General features: G+C 39.0%; 1 protein-coding gene across 6 annotated transcripts in view; it reads right to left on the bottom strand.

The window, feature by feature from the left end:
* FGD4 (FYVE, RhoGEF and PH domain containing 4) overlaps window positions 1–26,610 on the bottom strand; it is a 214,691-nt gene that overhangs the window by 57,682 nt on the left and 130,399 nt on the right. For 5 of the 6 annotated variants that reach the window (XM_059402867.1, XM_059402868.1, XM_059402870.1 and 2 more), the window contains 2 exons: window positions 14,026–14,178; window positions 4,779–4,962 (listed from right to left, as the gene is read on the bottom strand). In XM_059402867.1, coding sequence (XP_059258850.1) covers window positions 4,779–4,962; window positions 14,026–14,178 — 337 coding nt within the window. Of the gene's footprint in view, window positions 1–4,778; window positions 4,963–14,025; window positions 14,179–14,258; window positions 14,381–26,610 lie in introns of those variants that run through there. The other variant, XM_059402869.1, reaches the window with a different exon arrangement.

The following is a 26,610-nucleotide window of genomic DNA, read 5'->3' as shown; positions in this document are numbered from 1 at the left end:
CTCTGATGGTTTTAGAAACGTGAATTGGAATAGTCGGGCATAGTTCGCAGTCTCTTGGGATGCTACAGACACTTAAGTAAACATCCAAGTAAAGATGGGAAGACCGAACATTTGCAATAGGGTCTGGAACATTTCCTTGCGCTGTTTGTCAATACGGCACATCAGTAAGGACTGAAATGTGAGAAGTATTTATAGTGAAAGCCATCTTTTGCCAAGATTTTTACTTTTGTACATATTAAAAGTTATCTTCAGATCCCAATTTAGGAACAGGTTAGAAATCAAAAGTTCCTTCTGTTTACGAAGCAGAACACAGTCTCAGAAATGTTGTTAGCCCTGCTGCCATAACCTAACTGACCTGCCTGCCTCCAGTCTCCATCCTCTCCAACCCAGTTTCTCCAGGTCAGCCGTAGAGGTCAAACTCTCCCAGGGCACCCTGTACACTTAGAAGTTAAATCTGGCCTCTTGCCCCTGGCCTAGGAGTCTGTACACATGAGCCCCCACTTGCCCTAGCCCCATTCAGTTCTTTTTGTCCTCACTCACCATCTCTTGCCAGTCCTGTCTCTGCTGTTCCCACACTCCCAGCAAGCCAATGTGTGCATCTAAGGGTCTCTGCAGCTGCTCTTCTCTCTGCCCAGGATGACCTTCACCAAGACATCGGGGTGGCTGACTCCTTCTTATTATGCAGGATTCTGCTCACATGTTCACCTCCAAGAGGCTTTCTTGGATTATTCTATCTATTGTAAGTGCACTCTGCTATAAACTCACATCTCGTTTAGTTTTTCTTAAAAACCTTGTTATTACTTGATATTATATATATAACCCTGATAGTACAATAGAACCTAACTGCCAATATATTACAATGTCCCTATGTAAATGTTTGCATAACATTTTAATCTAGGATTGCAGGGGAGGAAAAACATAAATCTCTGGGGCTGCAATCTTGGAGAGATTCCTATGACCTAATAAGGAGACAAGACGAATACAGACTAACACTCTGTCAGGGAGCAGAGCACGCCTATCTTGTTCTCTGCTTTCTCCCCACTTCGTAGCACAGTGCTAGGCATCTGGAAAGTGGTCAGGGATCAATAATTGGTAAGAGTAACTGTAATGGTGGCAGTCATTCAACAACAGCAGATAGCATTTATTAAGTGCCAGAAAATGCATGGTATGCTTTACATTATTTGCTTCAATCTCATAATAATTGTAAAACAGGACCCCAAAATAGAGAAATTGAAACTTAGAAACTTGCATGATAAGGTGATGTCACACAGCTAAGAAATGATACAGCTACAGTCTGACCTGGAAGTCTGACTCTAAATCCATGGTCTTAACCCCACATTGTAATACACTAGGAACATGCAGGAGGGAACAAGGAGCAGGTGAGTCGCCTGCACACAGAACGCGGGAAGAAAGTCCAGGCCAGACCTTCCCCAGTGCAGGGAGAGGTTATAGGCTAGAGGACCCAGCAGCACAGCCCATGGACAGTGCTCAGATGTGTGTTACCTTCTCCCTTCACATTCTACTCCTCCTAGACACTGCTGATCTGGAACGGAGACTGGAACAGAGATGCCACAGATGGCAAGAATGTTAATAAAAGACATGGTAAGCTCAGCACCACAGGAAGGGAAGGAAAAATTTGGCAGGAAAAATGCCATATATATAAAAGTTGGTGGTTGTCAATGTAAGTGTGTGTCACATACTCCACTGTTAATGGGTGCCTTCTAGGGGAGTAAACTCCTTGGCCTAGACGACTTCTCAAGCAGTACTTCGTGATTTGAATGGCACGGTCTTCCTCTCCTTGCCCACATCAGGGTCCAGAGACCCAACAGAAAGTTCCTCAGCAGATCCTCTGAACCAACTTTAGGCTTGCTTAGGATTTTTGGAAAGGACTGTTTTGGATGAAAAGTAGGAATTTGGGATGCCTGTTGGTTCAGTCAGTTAGGTGGCTGCCTTCGGCTCAGGTCATGATCGCAGGTCCTCGGATCAAGTCCTGCTTTGGGCTCCTTGCTCAGTGGGAAGCCTGCTTCTCCCTCTACCTGCTCTGCCTGCCACTCCCCCCTGCTTGTGCTCTCTCTCTGACATATAAAATCTTAAAAAAAAAAAAAAAAAAAAAAAAAAAGGTAGGAATTTCCTGTAATAAGTGATTTCCAGGGGACATGAACACTGAGGTGGGGTAGAGATAAGGTGGTGAGAGGTCACTAAAATCAGTGGTTGTACCTATACATATATTCCTGCTGTTTTGTGGATCCCAGACCAAGGGGAAAAACAGATGGCCTTGAAGTGTCCTCAGGAAAAACCAGTGTTCAGTTTTGTGCAAGATGTTATTTCTTTCTAAAATCTTGAAATCTTTTCATGGGTTAAAAAGGCTAGTTTCTCTTACACTAGGAAAGAAAAAAAAGAAAGACAGAGAAAGGAAGGAAGGAAGGAGGAGGAAGAGAGGAAGAAAGGAAGCGTGGGACCGTAGTAATACTTACATACATAAATAAGTAAATAAATAAAATTCAGGTGCTCCAAATCACTCATCTTAATAGTGTTACTTGCATTACTGCAAAGAGCAAAATTCTGATATACCGTCTGATTCATAGTGTTGTCTAATAGTTGGTAACCTATGACCCCACTCTTCCTGTCAGTTTATGGCAGTAATTCAGTCTGCTGAATTCCCATTCCCCAAAATGCGACTTTAAACTGTAACAACTGGGGTAAAACTTGAAAGCTACACATACCATAGGCATACGGACATCACTCAAAAGGAAATACAACTTCCCATTCAAGTCCTAGAGACCCAGTGCAACACTACTAACCCATTCACACACTTTTAGGGGTCAGTTCCTACCAGTAATGCCTCACTAAGAGCGTATAATCATTTTTCATATTGGCAGTAGACTGCTACTTCACCAGATTTGCCTAAATACTCACATTACATCCTATCTACACTTAGAATAAGCTTGCTTAAAATGTCTAGGTTACAACACACCACTCCTTAGATAACAACCTTCAAACTCTGCATCCAAAAAAGACTTTGAATCTGTGAGGTCTGAAAGAGTAAAAGAAAACTGGTACTAATAGGCAGAAAAACTGTACATTTTGTGTATGGGGAGGAATGCAAACAGTGGGTTACCAAAATGGTGAGAACCAGAAGGCTCAACTGACTTAAGTCAATACTGACTTAAGTATTGGCTTAAGGGCTTCCCACACCTGCCCCCAAATCTGGTATGCACTATAGACAAGGCTTAGGGCTCCAGCCCTCCCAGATATTATGCAGTCATTGGACATGGCCCCGAGAACTGCAAATATGAAAGGTGACTCTTCGCTACTGAATCAAGTTGCCCTGAGGGGAAAAAAAAATTGAAAGTGGAATTAAATCATTCTGGTAGGGGCACCTGGGTGGCTCAGTGCGTTAAAGCCTCTGCCTTTGGCTGGGATCATGGTCTCAGGGTCCTGGGATTGAGTCCTGTATCGGGGTCTCTGCTCAGTGGAAAGCCTGCTTCCCCCCTCTCTCTGCCTGCCTCGCTACTTGTGATCTTGGTCAAATAAATAAATAAAATCTTTTAAAAAAATCATTCTGGTAAAGATTACTATAATTTAAGTTAGCAAAGGTATTAAAATTCCTACTTTAGAGGGAGAGATGTTGAAGCTTAATTATGACTCAAGTTCCCACAATTGATTGGGAATGAAAATGAAGACAGGCTTCTGAACTACTTTTCTTCTTAAGAACTTGTTTCTAAATATAGTCTCATTTTAAATGAAGGACACTGCAGTTTTGTACTTGGTCACAATTTTCAGAAGATTTCTGAAGTATTTCCAAGCTATGATCTACTATGTAAATAACAATAAATCCTGCAAATAAATAATGTAATCACCTAGCAGGAAACCATACCCAAATATTACACTGCGATGAATGGAAATATTTGGCTTCAAGGATGAAAGGGAGTTTATATACATTGTTTAATTAAATACAGACTTCTGGTGACAGGTAAATTAAAATCATTCTGATTAAAAATTTTTAAAAATTCTATTTATGTCAGCTATGGGAATTCTAAGAAAAGGCAATTTAAGTCATAAAGGAGAAAAACAACTTATGGGAGTTTATTTTTATCTTTAAGTGAGAAATTCATATTTTACCTTTTTTGAAACATTAGGACTAAAGAATATAAAATTGTATCTAATAAATATAAAACCGAAACTTATTTTGCTATTGGCAATGTCTCCTCACAAAACCTAGTAGGGTACGAGGGAGTGGGGATTGGGGTATGGGAGCTGAATGGATACTGAAGACTCATGTTAAATAAAAAGTAGGTCAGAAAGAAGGCCACAGAGATGGCACAGACCAGCAGAAATTATAGTCACAAACATGCACAGTGAGAAACAAGGAGAGACAACCTCCTGTTTTCCCAACCCAGACATCTAGCTACCCATGGCATGACCCCAAGGCATAACACAACGTGACATAGGCAGATACAAAGGAAATGAGAGCACATTATCAACTGATCTATACCACACACAATGTGATGAAAAAGCTGGCGGCAGAGACCCTGCTGCACACAGGGAATATATAGTAAATGACAGTTCATACTAGGGCAAGGTTAAGTATTTTTAAAATTTACTCTTTCTAAAGGCCTCCCAAACCTAGTAGAATAAAATTCTTATAATTTAGAAAATCTATTTCTCTATCATCTTAAAACACACACACACACACACACACACACACACACACACACACACACACAGCCCAGCTTTCTTCTCCCCTCCTCTTGTTCCCATTGTGAATTAGCTCTTACCTGCCTCCTTCAAAGCGACTGATGAGATCTGATACCTTACTGGGTTTTTCTTTTGAGACACAAGAAGCAGAGGCAGGTTTAACTTCCTCCATCCTTGGTTTCTCACTAGATAAAGCTTTATGCCTGGGGGTTTGGTGTATATTGGACGAAGGTGAATTCTGCAGATGCAATGGCTTTGGAGGCACTGTAGAAGAAGGATTAAAAGAATTCAGTATTTCATGGATACGTATTCCATAACAAATGAAACTGATGGCCTGGGTGGAAAAATCTTCAGCATTATCAAATTTTTGTAAAGGGGTCAAATTTGTACTGAATTTTAACCAAGGGATCGCTATCTAGGACATTTGCTGTGACCTCTATAAATCCCATCTCCAAGATTCAAGCGGATCTTTTAATTTTAAGTCACTTTAAATATGGCTTTATTAAACATCTAGCCATCTACATATTGCTGTGAACTTCCACCGTCTATTAGAGATAACATGGCAGTTATTTATCTAAACAGAGAAAAGAAAGTACTAACTTTGAAACTAATTCCTAGGGATACACTGCTTGTTATGAAACAGTTTCTAAATATAGAGTAGTAACTAATATAATAGAATCCAGAGCTAGTAAATTAGACCTAAAAGTCAATAAAACAATATCAAACAACAGTAATTACTATAGCATCTTCCCATTTAACAAAAGCTCCTGACCTCATTTGATCTTCGATGAAAATTTTCACTTTACAGTACTTTGAGATAGGTAGCATTTTTTACCTCTTAGGTCTATTAAGGTTCAGAATGGTTAAATGCTTGCCCTAGAGGAAAAAGACTGATCTGATTTTATGACTGGTACCCAGACTCTAGTTCCTTCCTCTGTCAGCAATGCTCCCAAGTATAAAACCAGCAATAGGGGGTTATAGGAGTTCTGTTATTATTGTCTACTACGTTAATAGTTGGCTTGCATTACTACCACAAATTATTTGCTTAGTAGTAAGTCCTTCCCTCAGTTAACAGATCATTTCCTGAAATATTAAAGTCTATGGAATATCTCTAACAGATGAGGAATTCTGTAGAGGAGAAAATACACCCTAAGTGCCTGCTTCATCAGTACAGGAATTACTTCAATTTTGAAAACCAATGTAATTTTCCTCTTAGATTAACATTCTGGGTAAAGGATTATATAATTTGTATGCATTTATCTACAACAGGTTCTAACAAATCAAATAAATTCCTTGTTATTCTTTTTTTAAATCCTTGTTCTCACTTCCCAAGGAAGGGTAGGGAATCATGTCTCCTTCTACTTACATGCCCCATTTTCCCCCAGCTGGTTACCCTGGTTTTCAGTCCTCTTATTTCTTCTATAAACTCGGTTGACAGTTGCCTGATGCTCACTGGCCTAGATGTCATCATTTCTATGTGAGCTATCAATTCTTACAAAGAAAGAAAAAAAAATATGCTACAGGTATGACAATTAATTCACCTCATTCCCTTTCAACACAAGAAGAAAATCCCAATTAAAAAAAAAGACATGCTTCTTTTTATGGAAATGGTGTTATTTTCCAAGAAATGCTCAGGGGGGATGGTTAAATATAGTATCCATTGAGAAAGAAGGGACTTATATAAGCATGGTATTTGTTAATTTTAAGGAAAAATTTCCTGTGTAGAATTATATCAAAATAACAAACTATGACAATATTACCCCTCCCCACCACACACACACAAGCAGTTTTAATATTAGGAATAATTTCAACATTCCTAATTAGAATATTCAAAAAAGGAAGTGAATGTGTTCTCTTTCTCTATAATTCTATAAAAATTATTACAAAAATTGTTATAAAATTATTTTAATTCATCCATCTAGAGTTTACTCAGTGAACATTATTTACTACATATCAGACACTGTTAGATGCTTAGAAAACTCAAATAATATGTTGTCAGTTTCTCAGAGATAACTCCACTAACTTCTCCCATCTCAATTACGCCTACCTAAACTGTTTCATAGCATTGTGTACTTTGTCTCCAAAGTGCTTACAATATATTATTATGATTAAGTAGTCATAACTAGTATTAAAGAAACCAGAAATAAAATATTAAGTATAGTACAGATGTAAAGCTTTCTCTTCCACAAGGCTGGAGTTCTGTGAGGGTAAGAAACAAGTTTATTTTGATCACAAATATATTCACAGTAACCACATACACAGTGTTTGGCAAATCTGTGGAATATGTGAAGGAAAAAAATGTCATCAAAGAGTTCATAGTCTAGTGAGGAGACAGTTTAATGAGGCTGATAAAAGTGGCCACCTGGGGAAAAAAAAAAAAAAGTGGCCACCGGGTACTGTTATTTTAGAAGCACAGAGGAGGCATCTCATCAAGGGAGACAACCCAAATGGAAAATAAATATGCACATTTTAAATAAAAGAACACAAATATTACATGTATATGACACAAATTTCTAGATGACACATGAATGGCTACAGTGTCATAAACACTGCCTTAGGGGGAAATAATGTGTGCTTTAGTCAAAAACATAACTGGTGAGTGAAAATACTCTCGTCTTCCCCTCCCTTGCCCCCTTTCTCAACATTTCTGATCGTTGACCCTATGGAGGTCAACATTTCCAAATGCTCCCTGGACATCTTCTAGGTGTTCTAGCAGCACCTCCATTGAATCTGTCTTAAACTCAACCTACTACTTCTTCCCTCTGCAGCCTAATGGATGGAAATAGGAAAAGCAGTGTTCAACCTTACTGATGATCAGGGAAATGAAAATTAAATCTAAATTGGATTCTACTTCAGCCCCATCAGGTTAACCCGAAATTTTAAATCAATACCAAGAGTCAGTGAGGATATCAAGCAATATTGATGAAGTTCTAGAACCTAGGTGAGGTTCGGTGGGCTGAGGTCCGGAGCCGATGACCAAGAAAGAATTCTTGAGACATCTTTGGTGCAAAATGGTGGTTTATTAAAGCACGGGACAGGACCCATGGGCAGGAAGAGCTGCGGCTGCCCCCGGCTGTGAGGGATGGCAGGTTCTGTACCCTGCGGTTGGGGGAAGGTGAGGGGAAGGGAGGTGTCAGTGGAGTTTTCATATGCTAAATAGGGCCTACAAGGTGCCAGGATGTTCCAGGCCTGCCGGAGGCCTTGCCCTAGCGGCTGGATCAATGTTGTCTTTAGACCAGCCATTAACATTAAGACAGTTGGGAGACTTTTTGGTGGGGTGTCACAATCCTGCTATCAATCCTCTTTGTTAGTGAGATTTAGGACATTTGTAAGCAGGATTGTGAACTCTGCAAGTTAACTGTTTGCTTATTGTTCTTGGCAGTCAGGGCTGCCTGAGGGATGCTACACAACTGACAGAGGGGAAGCGGATGGGGGGGGGGGGGGTTAGGGGGCAGTTTTTTTTTTTTTTTTTTTTTAAAGATTTTATTTATTTATCAGAGAGAGAGAGGGGGAGAGAGCGAACACAGGCAGACAGAATGGCAGGCAGAGGCAGAGGGAGAAGCAGGCTCCCTGCTGAGCAAGGAGCCCGATGTGGGACTCGATCCCAGGACGCTGGGATCATGACCTGAGCCGAAGGCAGCTGCTTAACCAACTGAGCCACCCAAGGCGCCAGCTTTTGCTTTGTCTTCAGCCAGCCTTGTGCTCCCTCATCAATATGATATCTCATGTATTTCGAGAGGGAATTTAAATTAACAGAACCATTAAGAACTTGACATTTACAAAATACATATCCTACAGAAATTCTTACATATCTATTACAGGGTTTTGTTAAATTTTCACTTTTTCGTGAATTCAGTATTTAATGAATAACTATTAAATTCTATGTATTTGATCTTATCAATGAACAAAAGGAAAGATAAGAAACAAAAAAGCGAGTAAGTAAACCATTTAGGAGAAGGTGGTGAGAGCTAAGAAAAAAGGGGGGAGGGCTAATGCCAGAACAAGTTGAAGGGGAAATGGGGAGCAGGGCAGATTGCAGCATATATGAAGTAGGGTACTGAAGTGCACCTCTTGGAAAAGTGCAAATCTGAAGAAGACTTGAAGTTGAGCGAGTCATTTTGGGAAGAGTATTTCCATCCCGCAGAGACCAAGCTAGAGGAAATGGAAGCCAATGTGACTGAAGCCAAAGCAGCAAGCAGGCAAGAGAAGGTACAGAGGTCAGAGGGAGGGTCTGGTAACTTGGCAATGCAAAAGCTGGTGGCCCGTTGTAAGGAGAGTGACTTATGTGAAATGAGAAGACACTGGAGTTCTGTGCAGAGGAGTAACATGACAGGACTTCTAACCAACTGTGTCTCTCTGGCTGCTTTGTTGAGAACGTCAGGAAACAGGGTGGAAATGGGGCAGAAACAGGGTCAGGAGACTAGTGCAGAAATTCAGGTAAAATAATGGTACTTAGAAGAAGGTAGGATTCCAGTATGCTTTAAAGGTAGGCTTCCTGATAGAATAAATGTGAGGTATGAGAGAGAGAGGAGCCAAGGATGACTCTGGAGACCTTTGGCCCGAACCACTGGAAGGATGAACTGTCATCAACGGACACAACACCTAACGCAATTTTTTGAGAAATCGGTAGTCCGGTTGTGGACATGCTAACTTTGAGATATCTAGTTGACTGTAAGGAAAATGGGCCCTATTGCAGCCAACGTTACAGACCGTAAATAGAACAAAACAATTTAAAAATTTCTAATCATCTGAGATAATTACCGAGCATGAAAAAAATGAACTGCCAGCTTAAGTTTGGGGATTGCCAGTGGATTTTGATTAGTCTCATTTTACTTACTATGGAAAACAAGAGCTGGCCATCTTATTTTTACATAAACTCTACGCCCAAGGTGGGACTTGAACCTGAAATCAAGAGTTCCATGTTCTATCAACTAAGCCAGCCAGGTGCCCTACATAGATGGCTATTTTTAATACATTATAAATTTATAACATATTATACTTTAAAAACGGAACATTACACATAGGATGCTTTACATTAGAAGCAAATGAAATAGGTTTGAGTACCTCACATTTAAATTATTCAAACAATAATGTGGTTTTTGAAGTTCATGAAACTTTTTTAAACACTAAGCTTTAATGACTGATGAGAGATGATATATGAGCTCTACAAAATAAACAACTATGGAGAATGCTGTGGATCAAAGCTCCTGAGAGAAAAAGAACTATTAGCTTTAATTGCTAAAGAAGTTATTTTGAGTTTATGTCTAGCATGGCAGGAAATAGGCCGATATAGAAAGTGGTGAACAAGAAGAAAGACTTATGTTGGAAGTTGCTCAGTAATTTATTTGTTTGAAGGGTAGGATTGATATGAAGTGAATAAACCATTGTTTTCCACGGCTTTAGGGTATTTTCTGAGGCTGAGGCAAAACAAGCCCTAACTATTAAAGGAATCCATTTCAAAAGCAACAGACTCTTACTTAGATTCAAATAGAAGCTTATCTCATCTAAAATTCAGCTCTTTCATTGTTTTAAAACTGTGATTGTTCAAAAATACTTGTTGGTATTTTTTAATTGATAAAATTGATGTACAACATTATATGAATTACAGGTGTATAATATGATTCAGTATTTGTATATATTGTGAAATGATCACTGAAGTCTAACATCCACCACACAGTCAATTTTTTCACGTGATGAAAACTTTTAGGATTTCTTCTCAGTGATTTTCAAATATACATCACAGTATTATTAACTATAGTCACCGAGCTATATACTATATCCTTATAACTTACTTATTAGTAAACATAAAAATAAAAACCTAATGTTGTTCCAGACACATTACTACATAATCACCACTAATAAAGGTATTCAATACTGTCTCTCCTTTAAATATCACTAAAATAAATGGTAGCTCTGATACTATTAGCATTCCATGGGAGGAAAAAAAAAAAAAAAAAGATTTAATTATGAGCTCTTTTGAGGATCCAGATCAGAGTTTCTCAAACTACTGACATATCAGGCCAGATAATTCTTTGTTTTAGGGGGGCTGGCCTGTGCACTGTACAATGTTGAACAGCATTCCCAGCCTTTCCCCACTAGCTGCCATCAGAAACTGCCACACGTGGTGTCCAGCAAAAAAAAGTCTCTGGACAGTATCAAGTGCAGGCCATGGGGTGGGGGTAGGAGAGCTGCAAAATCATCTCCAGTTGAGAATACTTATCTAAAATAATATAATAAACACTTATCTAAAATAAGAATCTTCAATTAGGGGCACCCGGGTGGCTCATTGGTTAAGTGCTTACCTTCACCTCAGGTCATGATCTCAGGGTCCTGAGAATCGAGCCCCGCATTGGGCTCCCTCTCCTTCCTGCTTGTGCTCTCTCTATCTGTTCTCTCTCTCAATAAATAAAAATTTAAAAATTTAAAAAATAAATAAAGTAAGAACCTTAAAGTTACATAATGGATCTTGAAGCCTCACTAGGCTCACCATTCATAAATTTGTAAGGGACTTGCCACACAGTGAGAATAAGGTGTCAGTGGGATAATCCCTGGATCTGTAGAGGAAGTCCCCATTAATAATCCCTTCCTTTCTTTGCCTCAGTCACCCAAATATTCTTAAGGGTTTGGAGAATTAAAAGCAAGCTTCTCTCCACTAGAGGGTGGGGAAACTCTTTTATTTGGCCCATAAGTAAGTAGTGCCCAATTGGTTTGGCAGCTGATCTGACAATACCAAGGTGTAGCCTCATTTCCCGAATGTTTCTCTCTATATAGTACACATTCTTCCAAGTTTTAAACAAAGAATAGTAGAAACAAAGTAGAGGAAACATGGCAATGGATCAGGGAGTCATTCAACAAGGATTACTGAAGGCCTGCAATGCAACATGGGATTGCAGTACAAAGGCAGAAAGAAACTAAGAAGGAGGAGTGCCATAAAGAGTAGGTTAAATGATAGCGAGTGAGAAAAAAATTAAGTAAGTGTGAGGAAATATGAAATGTCAAAGGTGACAGTGGGGTTAAAATTTTAGCTGGGGAACTAGGGAAGAACCAAACAATGAATGAGAGTACTTTCAAAAAGTACAATGTTCTCTAAATGATTTATTTAATACCTGGAAATAGTCCTTATAGTTTTGTAAAATTATATGTATTTTTTAAAAAGATTTTATTTATTTATTTGACAGACAGAGATCACAAGCAGGCAGAGAGGCAGGCAGAGAGAGGGGAGAAGCAGGCTCCCTGCTGAGCAGAGAGCCCAATGTGAGGCTCGATCCCAAGACCCCAGGATCATGACCTGAGCCGAAGGCAGAGGCTTAACCCACTGAGCCACCCAGGTGCCCCTAAAATTATATGAATTAATCCATATTCAGAAAAGGAAGTATAAATGTATTAAAATATCAGTATGTTGACTTTAATATAATTCCAAACAGCAAAAATCAAGATCATGTGTTATCTCCCTAAGGAATACGATTATTTTGGCACATAGCAACTCAGAAGGACACTGGTGTAATTTATCTCAATGGGCTATAATGGACTATGAAGCACAAGGAAGTAAAACATCTTCCCAAAAAAGGCTTTATAAATAATGAAATTCCTGTTTGTGATCTGGACAATTACATAAAACTGAATTATATTTGTTTTTCATATTCTTACTTCATTTGATCTTTGTCAGCTCAGGTCTAATAAGCAAGATGGAATCCTGTATTTTGCAAATAAAATAGCTTAAATCATGATCACAAAAACTTCTATGTTCATATTCATATCATTTACATAGGGAGGAATATGGTCAAAAGAAAAGGTTATGAACTCATGAATGAGTCATTCATTTGAATCACCAATTATTTGACTTCACTTGATAGCCTTACCCCCATACTACCATAAATATAGCTAGTAGTGAGAACAAAAAGAAAAATGTCCCACAATCTGTCAGATTCTATTTTAAGCCCCCCTTTTTTAAACACCTTTAAGACTTTTTCAGAAATCCTAAAAACTTAAGAACTTTGAAGAGTAACACTTGTTCTTTATGATGTGTTCTCTGTAACAACTTTTTAAAAAATTTTATTTATTTATTTGACAGAGAGAGAAAGAGCACAAGCAGGCAGAGTAGCAGGCAGAGGGAGAGGGTGAGGGAGAAGCAGATTCCCCACGGAGCAAGGAGCCTGACACAGGGCTCGATCCCAGAACCCTGGGATGATGACCTGAGGCAGAAGGCAGTTACTTAACCAACTGAGCCACCCAGGTGCCTCTGTAACAACTTCTCTTTCAAAGAACAAAAAAGAGACCAAAAAGTGAATACCACATAAATCAAATAGAAATTTATTTTTTCCAGAGTGTAGTAATTCTGAAAATGCCCAGTATTGTTTCTTGGCTGAATGTTCATCATTTGGTACAAATAAAAATCTATTGGGAAGAAACTACACATTAAATCACAGTAGGGCTCAGCTTTGTGTTAATGTTTCCAAAGCCTTGCTCTCTGTCATCAAAATTGCAGTTTTGTGCTCCTCAAAGCTAATACCCCATTCACGAGAAATTTATTGCTAAAAGGAAATGGTCCCTGAACAAAAGTCAAAGATTCTACCATCATAGTTGTTTTCCCCCTTATTAACTGCTCAATTCTTGAATGGAGGAGCCGTTTATTTTAGTATCTGTGGATGACTTTATTAAGAAGCATTTTCGGGCGCCTGGGTGGCTCAGTGGTTAAGCCGCTGCCTTCAGCTCAGGTCATGATCTCAGGGTCCTGGGATCGAGTCCTGCATCGGGCTCTCTGCTCAGCAGGGAGCCTGCTTCCTCCTCTCTCTCTGCCTGCCTCTCTGCCTACTTGTGATTTCTCTCTGTCAAATAAATAAATAAAATCTTTAAAAAAAAAAAAAAAAAAAAAAAAAGCATTTTCAAGCCCTAGTTCCTGAATAGTATAAAATCACATTCTTACTAAGTATATTAAACAGTTTTACAGTTATCTGTTTCACAGATCCTCTGACGTTGAGCAAGTCACACTGACTTTCTGACAGTAGTCATTCATTTGTCACACATTTATTATGCAAATAGTAAGTACTAAGTCAGGCATAACATGTCCCCCTTAAGGGGACATGTAAATTTCTGCAATGAGAAAAGAATCATATCAGAAAAAACATATATGGTGTTTTATACCCAACTCTGCCTGAGACTGATTTTTTTCCCTGGGTTAAAAAAAAAAATCCACCCAATATCTCCCATTTAAAGCTTAAAACCCTTTTTTTGGTCATTATCATTTTTCTGGGTAGCTTTCATCAAAAACAAAACACCCAACCTGATTAAAAACAAACAAACAAAAAGAAAACAAACACCAAAACCTACCTTGTGGCTTTGGACTTGCAGCTGAGTGTTTCGCGGGCGTTTTTCCATTTATTCCCTGAGCCTCTTCGTTAGATACATTCTGATCAACCTGTGGGGTCGTGCTTCTTTTCAAATAAGGTGGAACAACAGTGATCTTTGGACAGGTACTGCTGCCTGCAAGAGTTCAAAAAGAAAGAACAGGTAAATAGAGAGGTGGAACACAGCTATGTCCCATGAGTTAAATTTCTTCTTACCCCAAGAAACAATCACAGATCTAAGACTAAGCAGAGCAACCCATCTCCAGTGTATGCCTGCCTTGACAGAATTTCTTGGGAAAGATCTCATTCCATGTGCTCGAGAAACCTTGTAATGCATACTGACAGAGATCGCCGCACACACGGGTGCGCGCGCACACACGCACACCCCCACCCTCTCTCCCTCCTTTCCTTGCAAGGCCACAGAAAGGGCAGAATGCAGCTGCTACGGGGGAAGGCGAGGACAGGAGGGCCCCAGTATTCATCTGTTCAAGTGTCTCTTCCAGCAGCCAGTCAGTCACCAGTCATCGACTCCGAAGAACAAAGCAGGAAAGAACCGACATGACAGCTGACCTAAAGACTCTGGAAGAATGGGTCAGTGAGAAAGGAACACACGCCCCTCTCACTCATGAGCTTACTCAGACTCCAGATCTACACATACAAGCTAATACCCATATATATATATATATATTTTTTTTTAAAACAGAGTAGCACTCCCTAGCTACCCTATTTTTTTTTTAAGATTTTATTTATTTATTTGACAGAGAAATCACAAGTAGATGGAAAGGCAGGCAGAGAGAAAGAGAGGGAAGCAGGCTCCCTGCTGAGCAGAGAGCCCGATGTGGGACTCGATCCCAGGACCCTGAGATCATGACCTGAGCCGAAGGCAGCGGCTTAACCCACTGAGCCACCCAGGCATCCCCCCATATATATATATATATTTTTTAAAAAGGATTATACAGATTACACGATCTTATCTACAGCTCAAAACTCTAAAATGTAAAGAGACTGAAATACATCATAAGACATAAATGTAGGAAAATAGATCAATTTTCTGTTTGGTTCCTGATACAAGAAGTGAATTGTTGAATTTCAGAGACTTTTTAAGAAATCATATGCCACTGCTTTCTCTTTATACCACTTGTATTAAATTTCTCTTTCTTCTAGCTGACCCAATGATATTAACAACAGACTGGACCCTGCTTAGGAGAAAATAAAATTTCTACCAGGAATATTGTGATAACTAAATAAAAGTATTCTACTTAAGAAACCATCACTGTTTAAAAAATAGAGTCTCAGGAGTGCCTGGGTGGCTGAGTGGGTTAAGCCTCGGCCTCTGGCTTGGGTTATGATCTCAGGGTTCTGAGATTGAGCTCCACATCTTGTCTCTGCTCAGCGAGGAGCCTGCTTCCCTCTCTCTTTCTGCCCGCCTCTCTACTTGTGATCTCTGTGTCAAATAAATAAATAAAATCTTTTAAAAAAATAGTTTCATTTTTACAGAATCCAAATATCTGTAGAGAGAACTGTAAGATAAAAAGCCTTGGGGCGCCTGGGTGGCTCAGTGGGTTGAGCCGCTGCCTTCGGCTCAGGTCATGATCTCAGAGTCCTGAGATCGAGTCCCACATCGGGCTCTCTGTGAGCGGAGAGCCTGCTTCCCTCTCTCTCTCTCTCTCTGGCTGCCTCTCCGTCTACTTGTGATTTCTCTCTGTCAAATTAATAAATAAAATCTTTAAAAAAAAAAAAGCCTTAATTATTCAAAACAAGAAATGCTAATAAAACCTAATCACCTTTTTACTGAGTAAAATGATTCTCTTTTATTTGGATTCTTAAGCAGTATTAATTAAAAACTGCACATGCTGCTTTATTTTCTGTGTTCTCCTTGAAATTTATCCTGGTAGAACAAATTTTAGAAGGTCTTAACCCTTCCAAGTACTGTCGACAAGTTTGAGAGATCCAGTGGGACCACAAAGTAAATGGGTTTTCATCAGGCACCCTTCTGCTCAAACGGCCTGCCAGCTGGATGAAGCACTGTTTAGACAAACAGAACAAAGGCTCTGAATGCAAGATTTATAGATTTTTTTGACAGTATGTTATGACAAATACAAAGAGAAGAAATAAAAGCTCAAGTCCTTAAATGTGGGACCCTATCTACCTTTTTTAGAAACACCATGTGAGGGAGGCAAATTATAACTCTAAAATCCGTAGCATGATATCCAACGACTCAGCCTTTTATTAGGAGCATTAGGATGTTTGTTCCACAGTGATCCCAATGATGGCTTCTTGGGCCTAAAGGCCACCAGCTGGGGTCTGGAAGGATGGCCTTGGGACAGAAACAGTGAAAAGCCAGAGTTTAGCTCCAAATCAGAGGCACAAACTATAATGTGACTGTAAAATGAGGCACTGAAAGCAAGAATGTTGCTTACAGCAGCAAAACTGTAAAAGGAGGTAGCTAATGGGTTAAATGAGAAAACAGATTATACTGAAGCTTTGAAAAATAGATCACCAACTTACATATTAAAAGATGAAACTACTCTAATAATTAGCCTATTTAGAAACAAAAGATGTCTTGAATAAGTAACTTGAAATTTAAAACTATGCTCTTTATTTCTGGATAGCAAACATTCAGGGTATGATGGGTTTTACCCAAGTCCCATATTTATTAGAGTATCTTCTATGAATGTGCCAAAATGCCTGCAGTAAGAAATCATATTCATTTTCTTATAAATCCATTGAAATCATGTTTATATTTTTTTCTTTTTTTTTGGTCACTGGCAATAAATCTACAACCAGAAACTTGATTTTAGATCATTGCTTAATACCAGTCTACAAACTTTAGCCACTATCACAAATTATGAAAATATGGTGAAAGATACAGGAAACACATTTTTAAAGGATTACAGAAAAAAAAAAAAAAAGCAATGACAAATAGGCAACAGAGACCATTTGTGGCTGTAAAGCCAAAAATATATTTTTGAAGATTTTATTTATTTGAGAGAGAGAGAGTTGGAGAGCACATATGAAAGAGAGCAGGGTGAGGGGTAGAGGGTGAAGCAGACTCCCCACTGAGCAGGGAGCCCGATATGGGACTCCACCCTGGGACTCCAGAATCACAACCTGAGCGGAAGGCAGACGCTTAACCAACTGAGCCAACCAGGATCTCCAAAGCCAAAAATATTTACTATCTGGCCCTTTACAGGAAAAGTTTGCTGACCACTACTCTAGGTTAAACACATCATGGTAAAGAAACGTGCCCTTTAAAAAAGGGCCATTTCATTAAATATTTCATCTTCTAACTAATCTTGGAATAGTAATACAAAACAAAACTTTTTTTTTTTTTTTTTTTTTGAGTGTTTATGACTGACTCAGCCTACTCACATTTGGAGACAGTTCTTATTTGGGTGCCAATTGCATAACAGGGAACCGAAAACAAAATTGCAACCAGATGGTTCACCTATTCAAGAAATTTAATATTAACTTTTAGAGTCCATCTTACCGAGAAGAGTGACTAAACAGTTAATCTTGGGTTCAGATAAAAGTACAACAGTTACATGATATTAGTGTAAGGGAAGGGGGCCTATTTAAAAAATGTCTCTTCCTGAAGGTCGATGATCTTTTTAGCCACTGGTCCTACCCATTCTGCATTCCTCTGCATTTGGGTTACTGATTCGTGCTTGCTGGGTCACATCTCCTCTAAGGAATGTCTAGATATATACTAACTGCAAGAGGCCTCAGATATTTTCAGCTAATAAATCCAGCCTCATCTTTGACTGTAGCTGGAGAGCTTACCACTACGGCTTCACTTTCATTTGTCTTCTTCTGTATCACTTGGGAGTGGTAGATAATCTCTCTTACTGATTAGGGTGACTTTGTCTCCTATTTGGAAAACTTTGTGTTGAACTGTGATATTTTGCCAAATCATTCTCAAATAGCTCTTTCACAGTCTTTGGCCATCCATCTCAAAGCAAAGTCCACTCAGTTCTGTGAGTCTTCAGGCTTGCTCTCTTGCTGTAGTATCATTCCCCCAGATCACATCTTTCTGGCCTTGCTATGGCCGTCTGACATCTCTTCCAACTGCGCCAAGTCTCAAGTCTATCAAAGCTCAATGGACTCCCCTCCTTGGGACAAGAGGGTCTCTTGGGCTTATCGGGTAAGAAGTAGTATTCTAGAGAAGACAAACTTTTCAGGGGTACATTGTCCAGAGCAAAAAGATACCTTAAAGAAGGAAACAAAAAGGAAACAAAACTACAACTTTTCTTTTTTTTTAAGATTTTACTTATTCACTTGAGAGAGACACAGTGAGAGAGAGCATGAATGAGGAGAAGGTCAGAGAGAGAAGCAGACTCCCCGTGGAGCTGGGAGCCCGATATAGGACTCGATACTGGGACTCCGGGATCATGACCTGAGCCGAAGGCAGTAATCCAACCAACTGAGCCACCCAGGCGCCCCTACAACTTACTTTTTAAAAAAAGATTTTTTATTTGAGAGAGAGCGAGAATGCGAGCATGAACTAGGGGAGGGGCACAAGGAGAGAATCTTTAAGCAGACTCCCCACTGAGTGCAGAGCCTGACATAGGGCTCAATCTCACAACCCATGAGATCATGACCTGAGTGGAAACCAAAGAGTCGGATGCTAAACCGACTGAGCCACCCCGGCATGATCTGCACCCCCACCCCAAAACTTGTATGAAGTATTTTTAGGTTTACAGGGAACTGCACCCAGGTTCCTAAAATTAGCATTTATATAACCATGGTACATTTATGAAAACCAAGAATTTAATACTGAAAAAATACTAAACCACAGATTCAGTTCCAATTTCATCAATTTTTCTACTAATATCCCTTGTCTGTTATAGGATCCAATCGAAAATACCACATTGCGTTTAGTTCTCATTGTCTCCTTACGGCACCCAACCTAAGACAGTTACTTAGTCATTGCTTGTTTTGTATGATGCTGGCACTTTGAAGGGTCACAGTCAGGTATTTTGTAGACTGTCCCTCAAATTGAGTTTCTCTAATGTTGTCTCATGATTAAATTGGGTTTATGAGTTTGAGGGCAGGACGTCATACAGACAATGTGCCCATCTCACTGTATTACCTACCATCTCACCGTATTACATCACGGCATGTTATCAATGTGATTAACACATGTGATATTAACCCTGGACCCTGGGTAAGGTGGTATCTGCCAGGTTTCTACACTAAAAATATTAAAAGACATTTTTCAACAATGTTTTCTTATCATCTCTTCAAAAATTTTCCTTTTGTCCTACAATTTCAAATAAGGGTCATTATCTCCCATGTGTTACCTAAAATACCTAGATTTTGTGATGAGCACTGGGTGTTCTAATATGTAACTAATGAATCATTGAACACTACATCAAAAACTAATGATGTACTATACAGTGGCTAACTGAACATAATAAAAAAGGAAAAAAAAGATCAAGCAGGTTTTTTTTTTTTTTTAATAAACCCATTAAGGTTATAAAACTCATGGTTTACAACTCTTCTGCAAAGGGGAACAAAGCCATAACCAAGAAATTTATTTTAGAATACATTTTCCAAATTTCTAGAGCTCCATAAGAACTTTTCCAGAAAAGCAAGCAAACCATAAAGGATCTTAGAAAAGAAAATAATTTAAGAAATTTTCTTGGACCTAGGAATTTGACATCTAGGAATGTACAGAAAGAACCCTGTGTGCATAAAAAGTATATGTACATATACATATACGTACATAAAGCATATGTATATGTATATGTACATATACAAAAGTATATGACTAGTCAATGCAACTTTATGGAACATATGAACCATTGTTAAAAACAGAAAAACAAAAATAAGATTGGGAAGATCTCCAAGACATTATTAAATAAAAGACAAACTATAGAAAAATATGTATAGTAGGATCCCCTTTATAAAAGAAAAATGCATACAAATGTGCATAAATGCATTAGAAAGGGATGTTAGTAACAGGGCAAACTTAACTGGGAGAACTGGGAGTAGGAAGAGAAGATGAATGGGAACCTTCACGTTTTGGTGTCTATATAGCTGTATCATTTAAATCTTTTATAATGAAAAGGTGCTTAGAAATTACTTATGAAAAAGAGAAAATCTATGGAAGTCGGGTATATTAAAGATTTAAAAATATATATCCTTTATGTTTGCACACCTCTATAGACAGCAGCATTATTCACAATAGCTAAAACATGGAAGCAATGCAACTATCCATTAACAGATGAAGAGAGAAACAAAATGTGGCACATACATGTAACAGAATATTATTCAGCCTTAGAAGAAAGTCCTGAAATATGACGCAACATGGATGACCATCAGGCCATTATGTGAAGTGAAATAAGCCAGTTAAAAAACACAAATACTGTTTGGTTCAACTTATACTAGTTACACAGAGAAGTCAGAAGCAGACAGAAAGTAGCATGGTGGTTGCCAGGGACTGAAGAGACAGGAGAATGCAAAGTTACTGTTTAATGAGTACTGCATTTCAGTTTTACAAGATGAAGGGTTCTATGGATGGATGGCTGTCATGGTATCACACAATACCAATGTACTTAATGCCAATGAACTATACACTTATAATGGTTAAGATGGCAAATTTTATGTATTTAAAAAAAATAAATGAAAAAGCTTTAATTTAAAGGGGCACCTAGGAACCCTCTTACACTGTTGGGACTGCAAGCTGGTACAGCCACTTTGGAAAACAGTATGGAGGTTCCTCAAAAAATTGAAAATAGAGCTACCCGATGACCCAGGAACTTCATTACTAGTGGTTATCCCAAAGATACAGATGTAGTAATCCAAAGGGGCACCTGCACCTCAATGTTAACAGCAGCAATGTCCACAATAGCCAAACTATGGAAAGAGCTCAGATGTCCATCAGCAGATGAATGGATAAAGATCTGGCTCATATATGATGGAGTATTACTCAGCTATCAAAAAAATGAAATCTTGCCATTTGCAATGATGTGGATGAAACTAGAGGGCATTATGCTAAGTGAAATAAGTCATTCAGAGAAAGAAAATTATCATATGATCTCATTCATATGTGATTTAATTTAAGAAACAAAACAGAGAAGCATAGGGAAAGGGAAAGAAAAATAAAACAGGATGAAATCAGACAGGATGACAAACCATAAGAAACTTTTTTTTTTAAGATTTTACTTATTTATTTGACAGAGACAGAGAAAGAGAGCACACATGCACATAAGCAGGGGCAGTAGGACAGGGAGAAGTGCTTCTGGCTGATCCCAGAATCCTGGGATCACTACCTGAGCTGAAGGCAAATGCCTAACTGACTGAGCCACCCAGGCACTCCAAGAAATTGTTAATCACAAGAAACAAACTGAGGGTTGCTGGACAGGAGGGATGGTGGGGGCGGGGGGGGGGTAGGATAACTGGGTGACAGACATTAAGGAGGGCATGGGATGTAATGGGTGTTATTTAAGACTGATGAATCACTAAACTCTACCTCTGAAACTAGTAATATACTATATGTTAATCAACTGAATATAAGTTAAAAAATTTGGAAAAAAACATTTTCTAACATAAAATGGATTTGATGATCATTTAGATGTAAACATATTTGCAATACTTTTTTCAAAATTGGTAGTTTATAAAAACTGGTTAAAAGATATAATTAAATAAAGAAAAATGTTGAAAAACTTGAATAAAACTATATATATTGAAAATTAATTTAAAATATTCCTGCCAAAAAAGTAATAAAGGGGCACCTGTGTGGCTGAGTTGGTTGAGTACTGGATTCCTAATCTCAGTTCACATCTTGATATCCGGGTCATAAGTTCAAGCCCCACACTTTAAAATGAATAAATAAAATAAAGTACAAAAATAAAAACCATATCACTTGCTTATTGAGGAAAAGATCAAGAAGTATTAATACATTCAGTTGCTTGCTTAGCATCTCTTCTAGTATGTCTAAGAGCTATCTCACACTCAACATACCTAAATCTGATACCTTTGTCTCTCAACACTGACTCCAAACCACTGTCTTTACAGTCTTCTCCATTTCAGCTAATGGCAGCTTCATTGATGCTTAGGCCAGAAAGCTTGGAAGCAACCTCATGTCCTCTTTTGCTCACACTCTACATCCTATCCATCAAGAAATTCTGCCAACTCCACCATTTACCACTACCTCTCCATTGCTCTTATTATGGCCTAAATGACCATAAACTTAAACTGGATTAGAGCAAAACACTCCAACTTGGTCTCGTTGCTCCTACCCTCCCCCCCCCAACCACCCATGTAGTACAGTCCATATTTTCAGACAGGACTTTTTAAAAAGATTTTATTTGTTTATTTGACAGACAGGGATCACAAGTAGACAGAGAGGCAGGCAGAGAGAGAGAGAGAGGGAAGCAGGCTCCCTGCTGAGCAGAGAGCCCGATGCGGGACTGGATCCCAGGACCCTGAGATCATGACCCGAGCCGAAGGCAGAGGCTCAACCCACTGAGCCACCCAGGCGCCCTGAGAGACATCCCTCTTAAAAACCTGATCAGATCATGTCACTCCTGTGCTAAAAAATTTTCCAATGGCTCTATATTTCACTCAGAATAAAAATTCACCTCCTTAAAAGGGCTGACAGGCTCTACATGATTGGGTCTTTGTCCTCTTACCACTGACCTCATTGCTAATATTGCCCCCTTGTTCACTGATAAGTCATACTGGTTCCTTGCTGTTCCTCAAACAGGCCAAGTACACCTTCGGTCTAGCATTCTCTGCTGGAAAGCTCTTCCCCATATAATTGCTGGCTAATTGCTTGTCTTCTTCACATCTTAGTTCAAATTTTATTTTGTCAGTATGGACTATACTGACCATCCCAGTACATCTACTACTCTTATTAGTTGTATAGGTTATTTTTTTCCACAGCACTTATCACCTTCTAGAAACTACATTATTCAGGAAGGCAATTTAGGATGGCAGCACAGGAAGACCCTGAATTCACCTCCCATAAACAAATTTACAGCTACCTATGAAATAAATCCCCCTGAAAAAGACTTGAAAACTAACTGAACATCTCTTCTATAACAAGCAACTACAGGGCCACATCAATATGGGTAGGAGAAGCAGAGAGGGTCTCACCAAAAACCTTACACTTGCTGTGGCAACCCACAATTAGGAAGGATGTCACAAATATGGAGCTTCTCCTTGGGGAGCAAGGTGACATGCTTGAAGCACCTTGACCCTGTAACCTATATCAGAGAGATGAGGAGCCCTCAAAATAGCTGGCTTTGAAAACCAAGAGGGCTTACATTCAGAAGAATATACAGTTCTAGGAAACAGAGATTCCACTCTTGCATTTGACTGCAGACTCACCCACCCTGAGACCCAGCACAAAGGCAGCAGTTTGAAAAGCACCTAGCCCATATGTGAATGAGATTCATTTGCTAATCTTAGAGTATCTGCCAAAAGGTTGTTAGGACTCTCTCTAGAGAGAGAGGCACTGGTGGGTGCCATTTTTGCACTCCCCTCTAACTTGCTAGTGAAGGTAGGTACACCCCTCACAGAGATGTCCCTTAAGCACCTGGCTCTTGGGCCAGGGAAGACTGTGGTTCTGGTCCCAGCAGGTTTGAAACACTGGAGTGACAGTTCTTGATGGATTCCTACCCCCAGAACACTGCAGAGACAGCAGACCAAAACACAACCCCACTCTCGTGTGAAAAACGGCATTTACTTGTCCTAGAACCTCAGAGTAAAGGACACACTTTAGGATTACTACATACTAAAAGGCCACAGACATGATCTCAGGGTATGCAGGCCAGGGGACATGACTTTTGTGCACTCCCTTGGTCTTGCTACAACTTAACTGTTTCTCCCAGAAATGAGCTTATACACTATTCTGGAGCCCCAGTCTTTCCAACTGTCACCAAGGAGACACTTGCACATTGCCTGGTCTGGAGGCCAGCAGGGTTTACAGCTGTGGTCCCACAAGACTGTATATATTTGTGTTCCTTGTTTTTTGCTTTTGTTTTTGTTTCTTTTACATGGGATCTGAGCAACAGACTTCTCTTCCACTCTGCATTTGCCTGCTTTAAGGTTGGGTTTCTTCTACTACAGAGTTTGAAATTCACTTAAATCTCCTAAAAGCACATCTTGGAAATTCACTTAAATCTCCTAAAAGCACTGTCCATAAATGTGAACCACAATCAGCCTGGCACCAACAGACAGGATGCAGCTCAGTTAAACCAGTGCACAAGGTCATAAAACTATAGTGTCCCAGGCTGAGTTTTGAAAACCCAAAATATCTCATGGTTCTCTGGAGCTCATAACTTGAGAGTCACAGATTCCTGGATTTTCATTCATCCTGATTTAATAACAAACATTGAAGATTCATTTTTTAAAATTCAAATATAATTGACTACATGCTATAGAACAACACAAATTAAAGATCAAATGTGGATGTATGTCAGAGACTTGACTTGAAAAACCAAAGATTGCTCTAAGTGCATTAGTGAGGATAAACACCACTTAGTGATCATGAGAGGAAGAAAAAAGGAAAGAACAAAGATGTTCCAAGACAGTCTTCAAAGACACCCCAACTTCACTGGAGTACTGTAAAATCCCACTTAGATTTTGTAGTCTTTGATGGGCAAAGGAGGAGGGGCAGGGGTTCTACAGGGCCGGCCGCGTAGATCCAGAGCAGAGTGCATCTCCCTGGCTTCATCGCTTTTCTTGGTGAATCTTCTCTGGTGGCCATGGTGACTCTGTGCCTGAGAGTTAAGCTTCCAATTAGCCTAGAGCTAGGAGCTGACTGAGATTCCACTTTCTGGAAGACTCAAAGGGTTAGCCATTCCCTCAACACCTGGGGCCAATCAGGAATAAATCACATTGCTTCGACAATCACAAAGGTTCAAGAGATAATAAAGGACAAGGTTAGCAATAAGTTTCATTATCTATATGAGGCCATTCATCAAGACTGAGAGACATAGCTGTTTCACATAGTATACACAGAAATGAAAAGAGAATCAAGCAAAATAGGAAAATAGAGGAATATATTCCAGATGAAAGAACAAGATTAACCTCTCCCCCCCACCAAAACACTTAATAAAACAGAGATGAGATTTATCTGATACAGAGTTCAAAATATTGGCCATGAAGATGCTCAATGAACTCAGGAGAAGAACTTCAAAAATGAGTTAGAAATACAAGTAGCAAACAGAAGTCACAGAGCTACAGAACAGAATAACTAAACTGAAAAATATAGTAGAGAGATTCAATAGCAAAATAGATGACACAAACAAAAGCATCCATGATGGAACTCATCCCACAGAGCAATAAAAAGAAAAGAACTTTAAAAAGTGAATATAGAAAAAAAAGTGAATATAGTTTAAGAAACTTATGGGACAACAGATAAATGTTCTCCTCATAGAAATTCCAGAGGAGAGAGAAAATGTCAGAAAATTCACTTGAAGATGGCTGAAAACTTCCTTAACCTAGGGAAGAAAACAGACATCTAGATCCACAAAGCACAAGGAATTCCTCAAAAATGAGCCCAAAGAAACCCACACCAAGACACATTACAATTAAAATATCAAAAGTTAAAGAATTTTAAAAACAATAAGAAAAAAAAAATAACTTGTTATATATAAGGGAACACCCATAAGACTACCAGCAGATTTCTCTGCAGATACTTTACAGGCCAGAAGAGAGTAGGATGGTGTATTTAAAGTGCTGAAGTTAAAATCTTCTAAACAGGAAAACACTATCCAGCAAGGTTATTACTTACGTTTGAAGGAGAGATAAAGAACGTTTCAGACAAACAAAAGCTAGCAGAGTTCACCACCACTAAACTGGCCTTAAGAAAAATGTGAAAGGGACTTCTTTACACTCAAAAGAAAGGACACCGAATAGTAAGAAAAAAAAAAAAAAAAACACAGTAAAAACCTCACTGTTATAGGTAAATATATGGTAATGATAACGGTGCTAGTACAAAAATTCAAAGGCAAAAGTAGTAAAAATAACGGTAACTATAATGATTCGTTAAGGGAGGGGTGCCTGGATGGCACAGTCAATTGAGGATCTGATTCTCGGTTTGGCGGCAGGTCATGATCTCAGAGTTGTGAGACTGAGCCCTGCGCCCAGCTCCACACTCCAAGAGTGTGCTTGAGATTCTTTCCCTCTCCCTGCCTCACCTACTTGTGCTCTCTTTCTAAAATAAATAAGTCTTAAAAAAATAAATAAAAAGATGTAAAATGGGAGGGGTGGGGGCTTGGGTGAGCCTGGTGGTGGGTATTAAGGAGGGCACGTATCGCATGGATCACTGGGTGTGGTGCATAAACAATGAATTCTGGAACACTGAAAAGAAATTTAAAAAAATAAAGTAAAATAAAATTGAGAAGAAAATACACCCAGGATATAGTTTTCTTCTGGAAAAAAAAAAAAAAAAAAGGTGTAAAATGGGACATTAAAAATACAACCATGGAGGGTGGGGAGTAAAACTGTGAAGTTTTAGAATGCATTCACAAACCTAATTTCCTATTGATTAGACTCATATATGCATATACAGAGAGATTAGTCTAGACTAATAGGTTATCCAAGAAATAGA

The sequence above is a fragment of the Mustela nigripes genome, chromosome 6, assembly GCF_022355385.1.
Source record: "Mustela nigripes isolate SB6536 chromosome 6, MUSNIG.SB6536, whole genome shotgun sequence".
NCBI lineage: Eukaryota > Metazoa > Chordata > Mammalia > Carnivora > Mustelidae > Mustela > Mustela nigripes.
The sequence above is the reverse complement of the archived record's forward strand: the minus strand, read 5'-3'. Positions and strand labels throughout refer to the sequence as shown.